This window comes from Gossypium hirsutum, chromosome D07, assembly GCF_007990345.1.
Source record: "Gossypium hirsutum isolate 1008001.06 chromosome D07, Gossypium_hirsutum_v2.1, whole genome shotgun sequence".
In the NCBI taxonomy this organism is placed as follows: domain Eukaryota; kingdom Viridiplantae; phylum Streptophyta; class Magnoliopsida; order Malvales; family Malvaceae; genus Gossypium; species Gossypium hirsutum.
The window spans coordinates 50,208,319-50,230,301 of NC_053443.1; the positions used below are offsets into that span (position 1 = coordinate 50,208,319).

At 36.5% G+C, this 21,983-nt stretch overlaps 3 protein-coding genes across 3 annotated transcripts; all 3 read left to right on the forward strand.

Moving 5' to 3' along the window:
- Window positions 1-4,943: 4,943 nt before the first annotated feature.
- Window positions 4,944-6,288, forward strand: LOC121219177 (cell differentiation protein rcd1). Its single transcript, XM_041096870.1, has 3 exons — window positions 4,944-5,060; window positions 5,595-5,666; window positions 6,118-6,288. The coding sequence occupies exons 1-3, from the start codon at window positions 4,944-4,946 to the stop codon at window positions 6,286-6,288; spliced, it is 360 nt and encodes a 119-aa protein (XP_040952804.1).
- Window positions 6,289-14,331: 8,043 nt separating this feature from the next.
- LOC121219178 (uncharacterized) lies at window positions 14,332-17,158 on the forward strand. Its single transcript, XM_041096871.1, has 5 exons — window positions 14,332-14,353; window positions 14,837-15,663; window positions 15,751-16,045; window positions 16,184-16,783; window positions 17,136-17,158. The coding sequence occupies exons 1-5, from the start codon at window positions 14,332-14,334 to the stop codon at window positions 17,156-17,158; spliced, it is 1,767 nt and encodes a 588-aa protein (XP_040952805.1).
- Window positions 17,159-18,981: 1,823 nt separating this feature from the next.
- On the forward strand, window positions 18,982-21,654 carry LOC121219179 (uncharacterized). Its single transcript, XM_041096872.1, has 2 exons — window positions 18,982-19,546; window positions 21,617-21,654. Exons 1-2 carry the CDS (start codon window positions 18,982-18,984, stop codon window positions 21,652-21,654), a joined length of 603 nt encoding a protein of 200 aa, XP_040952806.1.
- Window positions 21,655-21,983: the final 329 nt, after the last annotated feature.

Below are 21,983 nucleotides of genomic sequence, written 5' to 3' on the forward strand. Positions count from 1 at the left end.
AACCGAATACCAATGAACATAATATAGAGTAGAAGCCATTAAATTCCCAACAACAGAATCACCTAAAATCCCGTCGAAATCATCAACTGGATCGTTTGCTACTGGCACTCCATTGAAGGAATATTCATTTGGAAGAACCTTACCCATCACTGTACACTTATCATTTGTCCCAGTTATAGCTTGCCTCAGTTGTGTCCCTGGCATTTTTTGTGTAGTTGAAATAGCCGAAAAGCCATCATTAGGTTCACCCTGTTCTTGTATCTGAGAAACCTTGAACATCGGATCCGATTGAAGCACTTGATTTTTGACTTGTCTAGACGAACCTTCTACCTTCACAGCCGACGCACGAGAGAGAGCAACAGCTGTGTAGGCTTGATGGAGCTTGTTCTTAAGGATCGTGTAATACTTATCCGTGTCACTCAGTATAGTCGAATGTCGAATCGGACGGTGGATAACTACGATTATTAGGTCTTTTTACATCCACCACACCACCATATGTGTCACCAATTTCAGATTTGGAAACTAGCATTTGAGGTACCACCAAAGACGTACCAACCACATTCTCGCCCATACATGACACCTGGATCGCCGCACTAGCACCATAAAACTGTATATCAAGTTGGAAACAATCATCATAAACATTACGACCCTACAAAGAAATTCTAGCTAAGATAGCATTTAGGTGTCCTTCAAACTTGATCAAGGCTTGAAAGCCAGCAGACTTTTGAAATGTGACATCTTCTCCACAAATCCATAAGGTGAGAAAATCTAGTGGAACACTTCCACAGTAATAGGATAAAGCATATGATAGATTGTGACTAGGAGGGTTTGATTCGACTCATCACCAGTCATGGAGGATTGACTGAAGCTCTGGTACCTTTATTATGAACAGAAATTGAGAAGCCAAAAATGACAGAGAAAGAAGGGAAGGAAGAGAGAAATTCTAGAGAGGAGAGGAAGAGTTTGAGAAGAAGGAAGAAGAATAGAAGAAAAGAGAGAAAAAGAGAATAATTCCTCAACAATTTTCATTAACCACTCGATGACCTCAGTCAAAAGTAGAACATCATTTATAAGGGAAGATAATAGCAAAAAGAAAATAAAAATTAAAAAAAAAATGTTGGATGAAACTCTCCGTACCATCGAGTCTTCTGTGCGCCATATCATTAAAGCAAAATGCATCATTTTCCTTGGTATTCATTTTGGCTCGTATCATAATCACCTTGTTCAGGCTGGCCAGGGCTGTCACTGGTCACATACAATATACAATGTCAATACCCCATACTTGTAAGACTTACTCTATAGAATTGAACTCTATAAGTGTGAAGGCGTATGCATATTTCACAGGACCTGAGTTCGGGTTATATTTTAATTTTTAATTAATTGAGTTTAAATTAATACTTCTACATTATTAAATGGATAAGTTTTGAGTTAAAAAAATTGGACCAATTTTTGGATTTTAATAAATTAGTTCAGTTCTTGAATAGATCTATACGACCAATAATTAGACCGACAAAATGCTTACTCATCCTTGTTAGCTTAACTCAAACAAAGCTATAAACATTGAACTTCAAGCTTTTCCAGCAAAGAAAGACAAATGGCAAATCAATAGACACAGTCAAAGCAAATTTCATTCCATCAAACTGAAAAAATTTGTTTAATTATTAAATAAAATATTTTTAATATTAATATTTTTACATTCTTATTGTTGATGTCAAGGAAATGAAGGAGGCTTGAGAGATTACTCAAAGGCCGAGAGCAGTAAGTGAAGTTCGAGGAAGAGAAAATGTTTGGGATTATTGGAGAGGAGAGGTTGGTAGATAGAGATTGTTGTTCTCCCCTTTATTGGCTTTGGAGAAGCATCCAAGAAAGACATTTGTAGACTAGATGTCCTCCCTTGATTTGTGGGCCGTCACTTAGGTCATTCAACTTAATTCTTTCGTTAGGTTGATAATGTAACTTGATGTGATGGAGTTGTAGGGCATGTTAATATTGAGTGATAGAGGTCTTGTTGGGCGAAGCTCGTAAGTTCACGAAGTGGTTGAGTTTCGCATTGCCTTGGTCTTAGGCAAGGCATGTTGCTTGACGAAATAGTCTCCCTAGCGGGATATGTCTAACACTTACCTATCCAACTTATTAAATTGCCATCTACAATGGAATGCGATGAGGGTGAGGGCAAGTGGGTGGGAATTCTCTCGTCCACCTCTGCTCTACTTATGAATGAAATATTAAAAACATTTACATCCCTAAATGCTGATTATATCCATAACTATCCCATCTCACTTTTCTTATTAATGAATGGACATAATTTCGAGATATAATTCTTTGATATATGTTGGGTCCAAATTGATATTTGAAGGTAGAATCAAGCAGTGCCAGAAGCAGTGCTAAGAGCAATTCCAACTGCTTCAGACACTAGTAATGAAAAGTGTAAAAAAATAAAGAACATAAGAGATATTTACATAGTTCAATTTTTCTAAATCTACGTCTTAGCACCTCCTACAACGAGTGTTTTCAAGCACTAATGTTCACCAGTTTATGTTTCTTACTTTTGTACTTAAGATCTAAACATCTTCCCTTTTAAATTATTTCCTTAAACACATAGACTCTAACTCAGTCACATGATTATTACAGTTTTATGTACTCACAAAATGTTTCTTATTGAAAAAAAAAGTAATTTTGTAAATATGTGGAAATGTAATTTTGTAAATATATACATATATATGTGGAATTGTAATTTCATAAATATTTCAAGAGTAGAGTGGGAAGATTTATGCCAAGACCGAATCTAACCCATTCCCAAATATTTTTTAAAATTAACTCAACTTGACCCGATCTGAACCCAATTTGAAAAAGAATTTGACACTAACCGATTCTATCAAAACATGTAGATTTTGAATTTTTTTCACCACTAGTTAAACCATTTAAAGAAAACTCTTATGGGCTTTGTTATTCTAAATAGGGTTAATATACTACTTGGTGCCTCAGTTTGGCTTCAATATTCAATTTGGTACCTAAATTTTTTTTGTCCCAATTTGATACTCAAGTTTGATTTCAATGTTCACATTGTACTTGAGTTTTTTTAATTTGTTACTTTAGTTTTTCTTTGACCCATTTAAGAATTTGAGTTTAGCTTCAATGTTTAATTTGCATACGAGCATTATTTTTTGTCCCAATTAAATACCCCTGTTTTTTTACTAGAGTACATATGTCAAACATTCATTAGGTTATTTTGACTAGGTATCAAATTGAACATTGAAGGCAAACTCAAATACCAAATTGAATATTGAAACCAAACTCAGGTACCAAAATAATTTATTAACTAGTCCTAAATAGTACATTTATCACCATTCACAAAACAACAAAACTCAAGAAAGATAGAAAAATAAACTAAAAATATGAGTGTGTGTATTTTGAAAAAAATGTACGACTTTATTGTTTTTATCATATTTTATTTGGTTATAACCTTGTAGAGCTCATACTAGTAAATGCAATATTATAAAATTTATTACTAGAACAATAAGAAGAATATCACCTGGATTTTCAATATTTCTGTAACATCTCTCTCTCTCTCTCTCTCTCTCTCTCTCTTATAAGAGGAAATGGTTTCAAATCCAACGACTTCATCTATAATCCAACCACTCCGCCAAAAGGAAAGAAATCAATACGAAGTTAGTGACGTTTTTCTTCAAATCACTACCAATAATTAGCGACAATATTTTTTTGTGGCAAATGTTGTGGTGTTTTCAAAAACACCAGTATGCTGTTAGTGACATTCATAACCGGCGTAGTATGCAAAAAAAAAAAAGCCAGTAATATATCATTTTATTGTAGTGTCTATTCTAATTTATTTATTTGAGAAAAGATATATGAAATTAATTTTGTAGAAAAATGCATTCAGTTATTAGTAAAATAAAATACTACAAGCTTCAAATTTTGTTTGTAGTAATAAATAAAAAAACAAATTTATAAGGAGAATTTAGTGAAACGTGTTAAGGTATTATTCAATTTCGTCAACCGAATATCAAAATTTTGTATTCTGACCAAAGGAATAGAATAGAGCAATGTATCATACTGAGTACTATACCAAGTAATCTTTTATTACCAAAAGTAATTTAAAATTACCTAAACTAAAGTCTCTCCCAAAGTAATTATGAAAGTAAAATCGTAATTTTAAAAGTCAAATTCAACGAAGAAGAACCATTTATCAGTTCAAACATGCTTAAGAGTATCTTTAATAGGAGGAAAAGACATGTTTAATCATGTTTGAACCCATGTCCTCTTCATTGTTGTAATAGCAACAATACCAACTAAGCTAAATTCACTCGACAAAATATACGCATATTTTTTGCTATAAATTTTGAGTTTATATCAAGACATTTAAAGCAATAGATGAGAGGCCACTAAAGTACTCGAGACTAAGAGAGTATAATTTAGAGATTTAACCTAATTTTTTATTATATATATAGGTAATTTTGTAAATGTTCCGAGAGGCGAAGCGGGTGAGTTTACCTCAAAACCAAATCCAATCCAATCTCAAATATATACTAAAATAAATTTGACCCAACTCAATCCATTCGAAACCTAATTTGAAAAATAATCCGACCTTCACCAATCAAATCGAAACAAGTTGATTTCAGATTCTTTTTCATCCCTAGTTGAGCCTTTAAAATAAAATATTTATGGTTTGTCGTCATAATAGGTTAATACATTTATCACCATTCGCAAAACAAGAAGTTTGTGACTATGAGTTTGAGTGTGTGTTTAGAAAAAAAATGCACGACGCGCTCCCTGCATCATTTTTTGTTTGGTTATTTCCTTGTGCAACTCCTAATAAATGCAGTATCTGAAATTTTATTGCTAGAAAAACAAGAAGACATCACTTGGATTTTCAATATTTCTATAACGTATTTTCTAGTCTATTCTCCCATCCCTCGTCGGAAAAAATGGTTTCTGGTGCGGTTGCTCCAATCACATCCAACCCTCCTGTTAGAGTCAGATATTTGATTCGAGGAGTTGCTTCTAAAGAAACCCAAGAACAATCACTTGACGTGCTTTGCAAGGTATCAGACACCTTTACTTTACTTTTTTATTTTTAACTACCTGTTTGGTTTTTGAAAAAAGAAAATGATCAAATAAGCCAAAAACCATAGAAAAAGTTAGAACATGCACATAAGATGACAATATACAAAATAAAAGACTAATCAATTTTGGGGTCTTTATTTTCTTTTTGGTTTAATAAAGAAATATGGTAGAACCATTTTTAATATTTCAAAATATTAGTTGTCATATTTTTTTTTAATTTTTATAATATATGTTTTTTTATCAAAGAATAATTAAGAAAATTCCATATAAGCTTTCTTTGAAATACTGAAAAAGGGCGAAATTCTAAGTAAATTAAACCTTCATATAACTATGAGTTAGAGCAAAAAAGATTTTACCAACCTGAATACATACATGCATGTATAGATGACTTGAGTTTGATATTCAAACAGTGCTCTCTCTTTCATGATAGTTACTCTTTTTTTTTTAGAACTTTTCAAGTTCTGAACTCTAAGAAATGGCTGCTCATTTGTAATCTTTTCTTCTCTCTACAGAATGGACTGGCTTATGACAATTTGGCAGTGCTGTTATGGAATTCTTTTGGTACTATGAGTGTCCTTTTGAAGGTAGGTCTTGCTATTTCATTCTATGTTACTTCTAGAACATATTTGAGCATGGGTGGAGGTACAAATTGAAGTAAAAAAAAGCATATTTACATCATATACTTCTAAATTTCATTTTTAATGTTTTAGGTATACAGGGGATTTGTTTTGCTAAAAATGAATTGGGTAAAATCAATTTGTAAGATAAATGATTTACTTTCCGTTATTTTACAAGTCACTTTTTATTACTCAAACTATTTTTCATGAAATAAACATAAAAAAATACAAATAAATATTTTTCGTGATACAAAGCCACCCTAAATGTTTCTTCATTCATCCCTAGAATAGTCATATTCATCTACCAGACCATGTTAGTCTCTAGGAAAATCATAAACTTCAAAGCTTTGTTGATAGATACATTGGTCACACCAATTCTGTAGTAAATGGATTAATTATATAACTGTTCATTATTCAGATAATAACTTCAGCTTACGGTCCACTGTTATCCGACGGCCTTACTGAAAGAGCTGTAACACAAGTCTGCAATGCTATAGCCCTTTTCCAGGTCCACTCTTCTACTTTCATCTTCTTTCATTTTTCCTTTTATATGTTAAGAATCTCAAAGGTGAGCTTGCCTTCGTTTTAAGATTAGTAAAGTTTGAATTTGTAGATTATATTAAATTTCACTTGTATCAAAATCTTAATGACATCATTCTTTGTATTTTTATAGTGTGTAGCTTCTCACCCTGATACAAGGATTCCATTTATCAGAGGTAACTTCACTTTTGAGTTATCAAATTCAATTATTGTTGGCTGCTCTAATTGAAATAAATATTTCTTTTGTAGCTACAATGCCAGTGTATCTTTATCCCTTCTTGAACACCATGAGCAATGAAAGGAGCTATGAATGTCTAAGGATTACCAGCTTAGGTGTGATCGGGTCCCTAGCAAAGGTAGCTTCACCTAACACCTTTTGTTCTTTTTTCTCGTGTCAACTTCTCGCAGAATACATACATACATACATACATAGAGGTCATGATGGAGTTGAATTAAATGTTTTTTTCCCCAGTTAATATGATTTGTACTAATTTTGATGGAGTTTTGGAACTGTGCAAGTAGAGGATCCAGAAGTGATAGGGTACCTACTTTTGATGGAGTATTTTTTTTTTACATAAAAGAGAGATTATATCAATTTTAATATGCATGATAATATGAAATATGATGATTAGATCTTTAAAGTATTAAATGTATAAAAATATACGAAAAATAGTTTTAAACCTGTGTAAGTGGATCCCTCCCCAAAATATATAATAGAGATATAACATGTTTAGATACATATGATTTTAGTATATATATATTAAACTTATATAAAAAAGTACATTGAGATGTTTGATTTAGGAAATATAAGATTGCCTTTCATAGTATGATTATTAACAAGAGCAAAGGCAGGGAAGGCGGATAGCGCCTTAGTCCCTCCTAAAATGGTAAAATTATGTTTTAAACCCTTTAAATTTTATAAAATTTTAAGTTAATACATGATAAAATTATAGTTCCCAAATAATAAAATTTTGATTTAGTCATTCTAAAACCTATAAATATACATGTCAATAAATGGTAAAATTGCATTTAGCTCAAATAAAAATATATAACTTAATCTTGGTCCCTAAGAAACATTTATGGCTTCACCCTTGATTTTTGGAATGTATGATTACTTACCACATTATTGAGTTTATCACATTTTACTGTTTGGTTTATTTGGTTAGAATGTTAAACTTTACTAAATGTGTTGTTATACCAATTAAAAAGATCATCTCATCGTTCCTGTCCTCATTTTAACAGAGGGTGACTAAAATAGAAACAATTGAAAATGTTAGCGACGGAATTGAAATTTTAATAGTTTGATGACCAAAACTGAAACACACTAATTGTTGAGTGACAAATTATATAATTTACCTAATGAAACAATCATAAAAAACTAATGAATCAATTCTCTAGTGTTTTTTATTCAAGCAATATTTAGTCTATTATATTACATTTTGTCTATTACATCTTGCCCAAAATATTACTTTTATAATTATTTGTCATCCTGATCAAATTTACACTTAGATCATAATAAATAACATGTTTTAATAATTAAAAAAAGAAGAAGCTTATGTTTCTTCATTCTTTTCCTTGACACTCTAATTAAAATAGAATTCCTCCCCTCACTACAACATATTGTTGTATCAACGACAATATCGCATAGGTATACTTACAATGACATTTCGGGTAAAAATGCCACTATATATACAAGATTCATTGGAGTTTATATCGGGAAACTGCCACTATTTCATTGTACAACCCAATTTTGCCCAGACCCGGGCCCAAGAACCAAAACCAATTAACTCACCCAACTAGCCTAACCCGGAACCCAATTACAAACAGACCCAATTACCATTAACCTAACATACCCAACTCATTACAGAACAGGCCCAAACCCGAGGCCCAATGTCTTAGCCCAGTAAGCTAACAGCCAAAACTAGGGTTTCAGAAAGTCTGAAACCCTAGCGCCGCACCTAGTACTGCCGCCGCATGTCCCATCGGCCACTTGCCTCAGACCTACCGCCACTCCTCTGGTAGCCACCAACTCCACCGCCATCGTCACATCACCTGCAAAGAAGATGGCAAACACGCAAGGAGAAACGAAGAAAAACCTATTTTTCTCTTCTTTCTTTCGGCCATAAAAGCCATCAAAATATGTAATTTTGGGTTCCTCTAGCGATTTTTGTAACAAAAAAATGAACATTAGCAGAGAAATATAAGAACAAAAGAGATTCAAGGTGATTTGGAGTTTCCTTTTTCGTTCATAGATGTTTTAACTTTTTTTTATTTATTTGTATTTTTTTTCGTCTATTTATATATATAAATTAAAGAAAAGGAAGAAGAGGAGAACTCACCTGATTCGTTTTTTCGGTTGCGCCGCTGTTGGGATCTGCCCATCGTTGAAATCGGCCTCGAAAGTCTGAGTTAGGGGGTCTCTCCTTTGGATCTTTCGGTTAGACGGATTTTGCCTTCAATCGGGCCTTGGAGCGGGAACTAAATCGCCCTTTTGCACGAGGCCGGCCACCGCCCTTGGTGGCGCACCGGCGGCGCTGGTATGGCTCAAAGGCCTGGCTTTTGAGAGGAAATGTGGGGTTTTTTTTAGGGGATCAGTTAAAATGAAATTTTTTCAGAAAAATTGGGTTTAAATACCCAAATTGAAACGGCGCCGTTTAAGACAGGGGGATCCACGCGTCGACCCGACCCGACCCGGAGGATCCGCGTGTTTTTTAGTTTTTGGACTATTCGCGCGCGCAGTCCCCCTGATTTTGCAGCGTGTTACAATTTGATCCTTTTTTCGTTATTTTCTCTTATTTTTAATTTAGCCCCTGCAATTTCATTTTGTTCCGACTTGGCCCATTTCAACGCTGCGTTTTGGGCCTGTGGTTTACTTGCAATTTTGGCCTTTCCCTTTTCAGCACGCGTTGCAATTTGGTCCTTTTTGTTTTTTTATTTCGATTTCGCCCAGTACTTCCGTTTTTATTCTGGTTTAATCCATATTTTAGCAAATTTATTATTATTATTATTGTTATTATTATTATTATTATAATTGTTTTTATGCATATACGTATTTTTTTCTAACTTATTTAATATGTAAACACTCATTTTTATATACATATCTATCTATATATATATAATTAAAACATGTATATTATATATATATTATTATTTCATATCTATATTTTTTTATGTATTAAAATACGTATATTATATATTATCTTATTTTATTTTTATAATCCACATATGTATATTTTTTTTATCTACATACATATATTCTTATGTTTTGTAATATTTATGCCTTTCTTAATATATATATGTACATATTTTAACCTTTGTAAATACATATATATATTTATATATATACACATATTTTAATTTTTGCTTATATATATCTTTATATTTAATCGTATTTACTATTTATTTGTTTCATTTTCATTTTTATTTTGAATGAATGTTTTAATTTTATTTGTTTTTATACTTTGTTATTTTTATGTTGTAGATTTGGCCTTTTTATATCGTTGTTATTGCTCGTATTTTTTATACTTTTTATACTTTCATATTCATTATGGTTTTACCATGCATAAAAAATGTAATTTGCTTTCGTATTTTTTGTTACGCTTTTCGTGTTTTTTATTATACTCGATTTAACAAAATTTATTTTGAATAAATAATATTTCGTGTTTAGATTCGAGAAGGTCGTACCCTAACTTACTGGGTTTCGATTTTCACGATAAATCTAAATGTACGAATCTTTTTAAACTCAAATTTTAAATGATCTCGGGATTAAAAAAATCGCGTCCTAACTTACTGGTCGTGATCTCGTTTAAATCCGAGAGGGCTAAAATTTTTAAATAAACATTTTTCATTCGCGTATCGGGAATTCGAGACATCATGTTCTAACTTACTGGATATGACTCTCTTTCTCGAATAACGTGAAATATGCTTCTTTTTCAATTTTTTTTTATATAATACAAGGATCGTATTTTTAATTCCTTCAAGTTCTCAATTTTCGACATCAAGACATTAGCTAATCAACTAGGTACCAATTTTGGGCGTATCGAGGGTGTTAATCCTTCCTCGTGCGTAACCGACTCCCGTACCCGTTTTCTAAATTTCGTAGACCAAAATCGTTGTTTTAATAAAAATCAAATTATTTATTAAAAATAACCTTTTTCAAGGCGACCCAATCACACCTCAAAAAGGATTGGTGGCGACTCCTGTTTCTTTTTGTAAAAACCCAAGTCGACCCCGTTTTCTGTCAAAAAAATGGTGTCAACAGCTTGGCGGCTCCACTGGGGACTTTTTCAAAATAAGTGAGTCGAGCCACGAGTTGATCACTTTTTGTCTTTTTGTCGAAAGTTGAAAATTTGATTTAAATATACGATCCTCTCATTGTATTTCATTTGTTTTGAGTTATAGTTTTTATCATATTTTGTATTTTTAATTTTTTATCTCTGCACTGCATTGCATGACCGTTGGTCACACCTTTTAAGTGGGAGTGAGAAACTAGTCCTTCGTGAGGTTTTCACCTCCGTGCAGGATAGTGGATCGCTTTCGGAATACATCCGTACCTATGTCTTCGTGAGATTTTCATCTCCGTGCAGCCATAGGGAAATGTGTTCCCCTGAACCGAACTCGGTCTATATGAGCCTATAATGGGTGAAGATCGAGGAATCTGCTGGTTCGGGTACCTTATCTTTAGAGCCAAACCTCATGTAGTGAACCTTAGGAACTTACCCTAGGTAGAGCCACTCCAAACCCTAGTAGATACCCTGATGTATGCTTTTATTCTTTCTGAATTGTCTTAGATTGTATGTTTATACCCGATATTAACGTTTGCTGTTTTATTTTGGATGCATGACATTTCAACTGCATGGCATTTCATTATAAAAGGCGTTGATTCATATTCTGTTTCTAGAAAGAAAGCTTATTATGGAAAGGGGATTTCTTGATAAGGTGGAAGATAATGCGGCGGTCCGAATTTAGTCAGAAACGACACACGTGAGAAAGGGGATAGTTTGGCTGAAGGATATGAATCTGAGTTATGGGACTTCACCCGTATTAACGTAAACCAGAACAATTTGCAAGAATTGAAAGAAATTTGGGGCCAGTTGAACGAGGAGGACAGACGATTGTTCTATTCCGATTATGGGGATTTGCCGTACCTGCTAGATATGAAGGTAGACAAGCACCTGTTTCGGGCTCTCGCACAATTTTGGAACCCCGCCTACAGTTGTTTTACGTTCGGAAAAGTCGACTTAGTACCTACGATAGAAGAATATATGGCTTTACTTCGGTGTTCGAAGAGTCAAGTCGATAGAATCTACTCAAGAGCTGCAAATGCACCCTTTTTGAGAAGATTGATGAACATAACAGGTATGAGTGAGCAGTGGGTCACAGCCCGAATCAAACAAAAAGGGGATAACAAGTGCATTTCTTGGAGGAATTTGAAAGATGTGGTCCTAGTGCATCCAGATGTAAAAAAGAGGGTAGATGTCTTCGCTTTGTGCCTATACGGTTTAGTTATCTTTCCCAGAGCTTTGGGGCATATTGATGAGGCAGTCACTGATCTATTTGACCGTCTCGACAAGGGAGTTACTCCGGTTCCAGCAATTTTAGCGGAAACATTCAGATCATTGAATGCCTGTCGGCGAGCGGGTGAAGGCAGATTCGTTGGATGTGTTCAGTTATTACTTGCGTGGTTCCACAGTCATTTTTGAAAAGTGGATAAGGTGTCATATCGGGTCTTCTCTGAAAACTATTCGCCACTAAAGGAGATAGTAGGTACACCGAGAAGAGATGACATTTCGATGGAAAAATGGATGGTAATTCTTCAGAGCCTTCAAGAAGAGGACATTGAATGGAGAGCTCCGTGGTTACTCCCGGACGAAATTTTGTATCAGTGTGGTAGTTTTGATTGGATCCCTCTACTTGGAATCTGGGGAACTATTGGATATGCCCCGTTATTAGTACTTAGACAATACAGGTCAAGACAGTTTATACCCGCAACCCAGGGACTAGCCGGGTGTAAATTCGCGTACGGGAGTGATGGTTACAAAAGGAGGATTCGAGAGATATCCAATGCGTGGAATCAAACTCGACGAATGAAGAGATTGACTGTAGGACCAATGACGACTCCTGAATATGACGAATGGAGGGCCAGAAGAATCAATGACAATATTCCCAAATCGAGTCATGAAGGCAGTCAGTCATTAGAAGAGCATTTAAAGGTCGTCCCTTCTGAGCTGGAAATTTTAAAACAGGATTTTGAAAGAAGAAATGCAGAGTTGGAAAAGCAGATAGAGCGAATAGAGGAAGAGAAAATGAATTTAAGACTGGATGCAGATGTTCAGAAGCTCGACGCCGAACGATTAAAAAAGGGGAAAGCTAGGGCTGAAGAAGATCTTGATAGTTTAAAAACAGATTATAAGAAGTTACGATTATCAATAAGAACTGCTGGGTTGGGAAAGTCTTCTGAACAGTGGCGCAAGGAGATTCAAGAAGAAAAGAATAAGGCTGATGAATGGGAAAGGAGGTTCCAAGAAATTCAAGCACAGAACGAGACTTTAAAGAGGAGTTTGTCGGAGGACCAGAAAGAGAAAGGGGAGCTGGAGAACAGAGTGACTGAATTAAAACAATCTCTTTATCGGCATTGAAATCGGAATTCTGTGATGGAATTGAGGGCAAGCTTAAATAGAATTGAAGAAAAGAAAGAAAGAATTGAAGAGTTAGAAGCAGCATTGCGAAATTGTGAGAATCGGATTGAGTACTTGGAATCTAATGAAGATCGTCAAGCCGAGCAGCTGCACTACTTTCAGAACCAAGTAAGAGACAGGGATCACATTATGGAAGAAGCCGTGCTTCAAATCCGAGAGGTGGCTGACCATTTGCAGACGTTAGCAGCACAAGCTAATGTGTTGAGCGTGAAGTACGAATTAGAGTCAAGTCGAGGACAAGAGTTAGCCTCGTTACTTAAGAAAATTAGAATTTTAAGTATTAGGGCTAAGTCGTATCTGTAATCCACCTTATGTAAAGAAGTTTGTTTTCTAGTAAAGTTTTTAGAATGAAATTGAATTAGAATCAACATCCCTTTTTGCATTCATTTCATGAATTGCATCACATTATATGCATTAACAACCATTAAAGGACCCTAATTGAATAAAATTATTTCAGCTAACCTGGAAAATCGACACTGTTACGGCACCCGGGCTAAGTCAAAAATTATGGAACAAAGGTTGGAAAAACTAGAACGGCTTCAAAAGGAAATGCAAGACCAGTTGCAGGTGCAAATGAAAGAACATGTGGAAAAGATCCAGAAAGACATGGTACAAAAGATGAAGGAGTCTCAAGATGACCTAATGACTAAATTGACGCAATTAATAACCAAGGGAGCGGATAAAGGGAAAGGTCCTGTGATTTGCGACGAAGAAGAAAACAATGATGAACCACTTTTTCCTCCAGGACTCACGCCTCCGCATGCGCAAGTTCAGACTGAACCACATCCACGAAGACCTTCTGTTTCGATTAGGCCTCAGCATCTTCCAGGTGATGTTTCAATGCCGAATAACCTTTAGGTCGGATCTGGTTCTAGTCCTGGCAATAATCTGGTTAATTTTGTTATCCCGAATTTCGATGAAGTAGCTGAGAAAGACAAGGTGAAGGAAGAGTTGCCAAAGCAGTTTGAGGAGAAATGGAAATGGATTGAAGAGAAGTTTAGGGTGATAGAAAGTATCGACAGCTATCGCGGAATAGATGTGAAAGATCTAAGCTTAGTTCCGGATTTGGTGCTTCCTTACAAATTTAAGATGCCGGAATTCGAGAAATATAATGGGACCAGTTGCCCAGAAGCCCATATCACTATGTTCTACAGGAGAATAACGGGGTATATTAATAATGATCAATTATTAATACACTCCTTTCAGGATAGTCTTACAGGTGCGGCGTTAAAATGGTACAATCAGCTAAGCCGAACCAAAATTGCTACTTGGAGAGATTTGGCACAGGCATTCATGAGACAATACAATCGTGTCTCAGAAATGATGTCTGACAGGATAACTCTACAGAATTTGGAGAAGAAATCGAACGAAAGCTTTAGACAATATGCATAGAGATGGAGAGAAGTGGCAGTGCAGGTGCAACCACCTCTTTTGGAAAAGGAAATGACGACGCTTTTTATTAATACATTGAAAGCCCCATTCATCACTCACATGTTGGGAAGCGCTTCAAAGAATTTCTCGGATATAATAATGAGCGGCGAAATGATCGAGCATGCTATTAAAAGTGGAAGAATAGACGGAGGGAGAACAATAAAAGGACAGCCCCGAGGAAAAGAGAAAATGAAGTGAATAATGTGAATGCCTACAGTAAATCAATTACTGTGAGTCAACCAAAGAAAGCGGTCATTAATCAACAGGGCTCATCGAAACAAGAGTCGGGAATGAGGCAAAATACTGAGAAACCTCAGTTCACTCCCATTCTAAAGACATATAAGGAGCTGTACTAGAATTTATATAATACGCATGTTGTCGCTCCTCGTTACTTGAGTCCTCTACAACCCCCATATCCAAAATGGTATGACACAAACGCTCAGTGTGATTATCATGCCGGAATTTCAGGACACTCGATAGAAAATTGTACTGCTTTCAAGAAGGTAGTGGAAGGACTTATCAAATTGGGCGTTGTCAAATTTGGTGACTCACCCAATACAGAAAGTCCGTTGCCCAATCATGATGAAGAGGTGAACGCGATAATTGAGAATGGAGGAAGGAGAGTCAAAGCCAATGTAGCAGAGATAAGGACCCCCCTTGAATGGGTTTGGAAACAAATGGTAAAAGGAGGACGCATCAAGCAAGATTCAATAGAAAGGCCTGAAGGAGCAAGTAAGTTTTGTGAGTTCTACGCAGAAGAAGGCCACAACATCCAAAAATGTACCGAATTCAGAACTATGGTGCAAAACTTAATGGATAACAAAGAGTTGGAGTTTTATGAAGAGATTAATGGACTAAAAGAAGGAGAAGTTTATGCTGCAGAAGAAGGATCCATGGGGAAAGCCCAAATGGCTAATCACCCAGTGGTAATTATTTCAAAACCAATGAGCAGAGAATCTGGAATTCAAATAGCGCCAAAGGTCATAATCCAAAGACCTGTATCATTTCCTTACGAGGATAGCAAAAAGGTTCCTTGGAATTACGACTGCAATGTGACAATTCCAGGGAAAGAGAGCTTGGTAAACGCTTTAGAAGAAGATGAAGGATTCTATACACGAAGTGGAAAACGCTATGATCTGGCAAACGCAAGAGTGGAATCTGGAAAAGGAAAAGCCTTAGCGGTTGAGTTGGGAAAAGCAAAAACAGACAAAATTGAACCACGTGTCAATCAGCCGGTAACTGAAAATGAGGCTAGAGAATTTCTAAAATTCTTGAAACATAGCGAGTACAGCGCGGTAGAACAATTGCATAAACAACCGGCTCGTATCTCAGTGCTTGAGTTGCTTATAAGTTTGGAGATACATCGTAATGCGTTGATTAAGGTGCTAAATGAAACTTATGTCGCTCACGATATCTCAGTGAATAAGTTAGACCGCTTGGTTAACAATATCAGTGCCGACAATTTCATTTTCTTTAATGATGATGAAATACCGCCGGGGGGAAGAGGAGCCACCAAAGCATTACATATCACTGCTCGTTGCAGGGAGTATGCGTTAGCAGGAGTGCTAATTGATAATCGGTCAGCCTTGAATGTTTTACCCCTATCCGCCTTAAATAGGTTACCGGTGGATAGCTCTCACATGAAATCATGCCAAAATATAGTGAGAGCATTTGATGGTATTGAAAGGAAGGTGATGGGAAGAATAGAAATACCCCTCTTGATTGGCCCGAATATATACGAGGTGGATTTTTTAGTGATGGATATCAAGCCTTCGTATAACTGCTTGTTGGGAAGACCCTGGATTCATTCAGCAGGAGCGGTACCTTCATCATTACACCAGAAGTTGAAATTGGTAACAGAAGGCCGGTTAATTACGATTGACGCTGAGGAAGATATCATTGCATCGGTAACCAGTGACGCACCATATTTGGGAACAGATGATGAGGCGGTTGAATGTTCCTTTCGATCCTTAGAGTTTGTAAATGCAACCTCTGTTATTGAGGGAGGGAAGATCCCGATGCCCAGCATATCTAGAGCCACGAGGATGGGACTACAAATGACAGTTGGGAAAGGAGCTATGCCCGGAAGAGGACTGGGAAGATGCCTTCAAGGAAGGATAGAGGCAACAGTGCTGAAAGACAAGCAAGACCGTTTTGGTTTAGGATTTAAACCAAATGCTAAGCAAAGAAGAAAAGATTTGGAGAAAAGACAAGAGAGGAGGAAGGCGCGTGTGAACGGGAAAGAAGTTGATTGGGAACCGATGGCTTTCCCCCACATATCCAAGACCTTTGTATCAGGAGGAACCATGTATTCTGGACTGAGGACTCGAAGAAGGGAGATCACAGAGGAAATGCTAGGAAACTTGAACATCAATGCCCTATCTAAAGAAAAATCTAAAGAAGGAAGTACATCAGGCATCTATCCCGTTGAACCTAGGAGTGTTTTAAACAATTGGACTGCAGAAGAAATGCCTGAAGTTTTTAGAGCTTTTTCAAAGTAATATTCAAAACATACTAATTGTTCTAAGCCTAGAGAAAATGAAACTTTTTGTGAAATGAAATGGGCTTATATTTGAACGTTGTGATTTCAATGAAATATATTTTCGCATTTTGAGTAAATGATCTTTTAAAATTCTTTTCATTTTTCGTATGAATAGTCATCATGGATGCTTTTATTCCAAATCATTCTTTCATTCATTCATGACCATATTAAATAAGAATCCTTAAATTCATACATTCCCTGTACATTTTTCGGTATTTATAACAGGTCCCAAGATATCAATGGCATGAGTGACTCTACTATGGACTTGGGAAATCCTTTTGATCGAGATGTGTGTTTAGAGGAATCTCAAGATTTTGAAGATAACACAGATTGCAACCTATCTCCGGACTTGTTGAGGATGGTAGAGCAGGAAGAGAAACAAATCCTACCTCACAAGGAGACAGTAGAGACGGTGACCCTGGAAGAGGGAAAGGTGGTGAAGATTGGCACATGCATAGCTGAAGAAGTAAAACAAGACCTCATTGAGTTGCTTCGAGAATTCAAAGATGTCTTCGCATTGTCATATCAAGATATGTCGGGGCTAAGTATTGACATTGTAGTACACCGACTTCCTATAAAGGAAGATTGCAAACCAGTTCAGCAAAAACTCCGAAGAATGAGGCCTGATGTTGTATTAAAAATAAAAGAGGAGGTACAAAAGCAATTCGACGCTGGATTCTTACAAGTGGTCAAATACTCTGAGTGGGTGGCCAATATTGTTCCTGTCCCTAAGAAAGATGGGAAGGTACGAATGTATGTAGATTATAGAGATTTAAATAAGGCTAGCCCAAAAGATAACTTTCCCTTGCCGCACATTGACATTTTGGTAGACAACACAGCGGGGCATTCACTGTTTTCTTTCATGGATGGTTTCTCTAGATATAACCAAATTAAGATGCATCCTGAGGATATGAAGAAAACTACATTCATAACCCTATGGGGAACCTTTTGCTATAAAGTGATGCCATTTGGGTTGAAAAATGCAGGGGCAACGTATCAGAGGGCCATGGTAACACTGTTTCATGATATGATGCATAAGGAGTTAGAAGTCTATGTTGATGACATGATTGCGAAATCTAAAACAGAAGAGGAACATGTGCAGGTCCTTAAGAAATTATTTATGAGGTTGAAAAAATTTCAGCTAAAGTTAAATCCAGCAAAATGCACATTTGGGGTCAGATCAGGAAAATTGCTTGGGTTTATGGTCAGTGAGAGAGGAATCGAGATTGATCCTGACAAAGTAAGAGCAATACAAGAATTACCTCCGTCGCGTACTCAAAAAGAGGTTCGAGGTTTTCTAGGAAGACTGAACTACATCGCGCAGTTTATTTCACAATTAACCGAGAAATGTGACCCCATATTCCGTCTCCTTAAGAAACATAATCCAGGTGTATGGGATGAGAAGTGCCAAAAAACTTTTGAAAAAGTTAAACATTACTTGTCCAACGCCCCAGTGCTGATGCCACCTTGCCCAGACAAACCGCTCATACTGTATTTGGCAGTATTTGAAAATTCCATGGGATGCGTGCTTGGTCAACATGATGAGACAGGACAAAAAGAAAGAGCAATCTACTATCTCAGTAAGAATTTCACCGAATGCGAAACAAGATATTCGCCAATCGAGAAGTTATGTTGTGCCCTGATCTGGACAACTCGGAGACTGAGACAGTACATGTTGTACCATACAACCTGGTTAATTTCTAAATTGGACCCTCTGAAATACTTGATGGAATCAACCGCTTTGAATGGAAGAATGGCCCGATGGCAAATTCTCCTATCTGAATTTGACATAGTCTATGTGAACCAAAAGACTGTAAAAGGGAGTGCAATAGCGGACTTCCTGGCAAGTAGAGCGCTGGAGGATTATGAACCCTTGAACTTTGATTTCCCAAATGAAGATTTGATGTATGTTGCGACTATAGAAAAAGATTTCCAAGAAGGTGGTCCTTGGAAACTAAATTTTGATGGAGCTTCAAACGCTATAGGCAACGGAATCGGGGCAGTACTCGTGTCCCCTAGTGGAGATCATTACCCTTTCACTAACAAATTGGATTTTGATTGTACAAATAACATGGCTGAGTATGAAGCTTGCATTATGGGCATCCGAGCAGCCATAGAGCGGAAAATTAAGGTTCTAGAGATATACGGGGACTCTGCATTAGTAATTTACCAACTCAAAGGGGAATGGGAAACAAGAGATCCCAAGTTAGTCCGCTATCGAAAATTGGTTATGGAATTGATTGAGGAATTTGATAGTGTCACCTTTAGTTATCTCCCACGAGATGAGAACCAGATGGCTGATGCTTTGGCTACCTTGGCTTCTATGTTCAAAGTGAACAAGCTAGAGGATATGAAGCCTATCCAGATCAGCATTTATGAGGCTCCAGCCCATTGTTGCAACATTGACAATGAAGGAGAAAAGGATGATCACCTCTGGTACCATGACATATTGCAATATGTGAAGAGTCGTGAGTACCCTAACCATACGACGGAAAATGATAAGAAGACATTGAGGAGATTAGCTATTGATTATGTCCTAGATGGGGATATCTTGTATAAAAGAGGAAAAGATCAAGTATTGTTGAGAGGTGTGGACGCTGTCGAAGCCAATGAAATTTTGGAAGAGGTGCATGAAGGTATCTGTGGAACGCATGCCAATGGCTTCACGATGGCCAGACAAATTATGAGATTTGGGTACTATTGGTCCACCATGGAAGGGGATTGCATTAATTATGCCAAAAAGTGCCATAAATGTCAAATCTATGGTGACAAAATGCACGCACCACTGTCACCTCTTCATGTTATGGTTTCTCCATGGCCTTTCTCCATGTGGGGAATGGATGTTATCGGGCCAATATCTCCGAAGGCTTCTAATGGGTATCGTTTTATCTTTGTGGTTATTGATTACTTCACTGAATGGGTGGAGGCTGCTTCATATGCAAATGTCACGAAGTCAACAGTTAGCAAGTTTCTGAAAAAAGAGATCATATGTCGATACGGGATGCCTGAAAGGATTATATCAGATAATGCACTGAACTTGAACAACAACTCAATAGCGGAAGTTTGTAGTCAGTTCAAGATCAGACACCACAATTCGTCACCGTACCATCCAAAAATGAATGGTGCCGTGGAAGTAGCTAACAAAAATATCAAAAAATTGTAGGGAAAATGACTGAAACCTACAAAGACTGGCACGAGAAATTACCTTTTGCCCTTCTGGCATATCGTACCTCTGTTAGGACCTTTATGGGGGCAACACCGTTTTCTTTAGTCTATGGGATGGAGGCAGTTTTACCCATAGAAGTTGAAATTCCTTCTCTCCGAGTATTAGCTGAACTAAAGTTGGATGAGGCTGAGTGGATTCAATTTCGATATGACCAGCTGAACTTGGTAGAAGAAAAGAGGTTAAAAGCTATTCGTCATGGTCAGATGTATCAGAAACGAATGATGCAAGCCTATAATAAAAAAGTTCGTCTTAGAGAATTTTACGAGGGGGACTTGGTGTTGAAAAAGATTCTTCCTCTACAAAAGGATTTTAGAGGAAAATGGATGCCAAATTGGGAAGGTCCATATGTGGTAAAAACGGCTTTTTCAGGAGGGGCTTTAATCTTAAGCGAAATGGATGGTAAAAGCCTGTCAAATCATGTGAACTCAGACTCAGTCAAGAAATATTTCACTTAAAATTTGAAGGTCCAAAAAAAAAAAAGAGGAGAGGCCAAGGTGAAAACCCGTAAAAATGCGCCTTGAGACCAAAGGGGATTTGAGTTGAAAACCTGAAAAAGGCGGCTCAAATTTTGATGAGGCATGAGGTGAACGGAACAATTCAAATTTTGATAAAAAATCTGGGGCATATGGTGGTCTCGCTATACTTGAATCACAAGAAAGGGTAGGCGACATCTTGGGGTATTGACAAAATACTGTAGATTCCCTAAACACATATTAAATGGTAAAAAAAAAACTTATGCAGGGAAGCTCGTGCTGCGATATCTGGGGCACCTGTTGTTATCTTATATTTTGAATTTTGGAAAAATTTGTTGTCTTGATTGATGTATTCATTTCAAGCTTTGTTCCCCAATAAAATTTCATTTTATTTATTTTTCATCCTACCTTAGGAAAATTTGTTAACTCATTCATTTCGAGATTTGTTCTCAATAACATTTTGTTTGTCCATTGTGGTAATTTCTTTCAAAAACATTTGGAATAACGATTAATGGACTGAATGTTCAAGCCAAATGAGCTTTGCATATTACTCTAGAAATTTCTAAATAATGAAGGAACCTGAAACATGACCGTTGTTTAGAACACACCAAATTTGAAGTGTCTAAAAGGAAAAAGTCTAAATCAGGACTATCCTTTTAAACTTTGTTGTCCAAACATGGATAAAACAAAATGACAAATGTCGTGTTAGGTGACAAGGCTTCAATGAACAAGCAAGCAATAACCACCAAGTGGTAAGGAAGAGGTTACCTCGGAGAAGAGAACCTTCATTTGTGCATAAGTCTTTGGCATGACACCCTGAGAATGGTGTAGGAGACCAGAGCGGTTCAGATCCTATATCCCCGAATTATGATAAAAGAGGTCGGAGGAAAAGCCATATATTTCTACCCTTAGATTACTGTGAGAGAATGATGGTACAAATTTTGGTATCCCAGTGGATTAAACTTTGAGGTTCACAGTGGGGGCAACTTGGCTAAATGTTTCTTCAGAAAAGCCAGTCAAGCAAGAAGCTGTCGTAGCATGTTAGTCACAAAGCCTTAATAAACTTCAAGTAATGACAACCTAAGCGGGATCACTCTCGGAAAAATAAATTTTGCATTCATGCAAACACCATTCACACATGTCTAGATAGGAGCATTTGTTTCATTTTGATCATGTCATCCTAATCATTAGGCATAATTAGGTTCATTATACAGGTCTTATCTCCCTGAGATTACAGTGGAGCAGACCGAAAATTACAGATCTGATCTCCTGAGATCATAGCGGAGCAGATCAAAGATAGTAATCCTATCTCCCTGAGATTACAGTGGAGCAGATTAAAGGATCTTATCTCTCTGAAGTTACAGTAGAGTGGAT

Coding starts and splice junctions, on each gene's coding strand:
- LOC121219178 (XM_041096871.1), top strand. CDS start 14,332: ATGGAGAGAAGTGGCAGTGCAG. Junction 14,354..14,836: donor GGAGAGAAGTGGCAGTGCAG/GTGCAACCACCT, acceptor CCGGAATTTCAG/GACACTCGATAGAAAATTGT. Junction 15,664..15,750: donor AACATAGCGAGTACAGCGCG/GTAGAACAATTG, acceptor GCGTTGATTAAG/GTGCTAAATGAAACTTATGT.
- LOC121219177 (XM_041096870.1), top strand. CDS start 4,944: ATGGTTTCTGGTGCGGTTGCTCCAATCACATCCAACCCTCCTGTTAGA. Junction 5,061..5,594: donor CACTTGACGTGCTTTGCAAG/GTATCAGACACC, acceptor TTCTCTCTACAG/AATGGACTGGCTTATGACAA. Junction 5,667..6,117: donor CTATGAGTGTCCTTTTGAAG/GTAGGTCTTGCT, acceptor TTCATTATTCAG/ATAATAACTTCAGCTTACGG.
- LOC121219179 (XM_041096872.1), top strand. CDS start 18,982: ATGGCTGAGTATGAAGCTTGCATTATGGGCATCCGAGCAGCCATAGAG. Junction 19,547..21,616: donor TTTGGAAGAGGTGCATGAAG/GTATCTGTGGAA, acceptor ATGTTTCTTCAG/AAAAGCCAGTCAAGCAAGAA.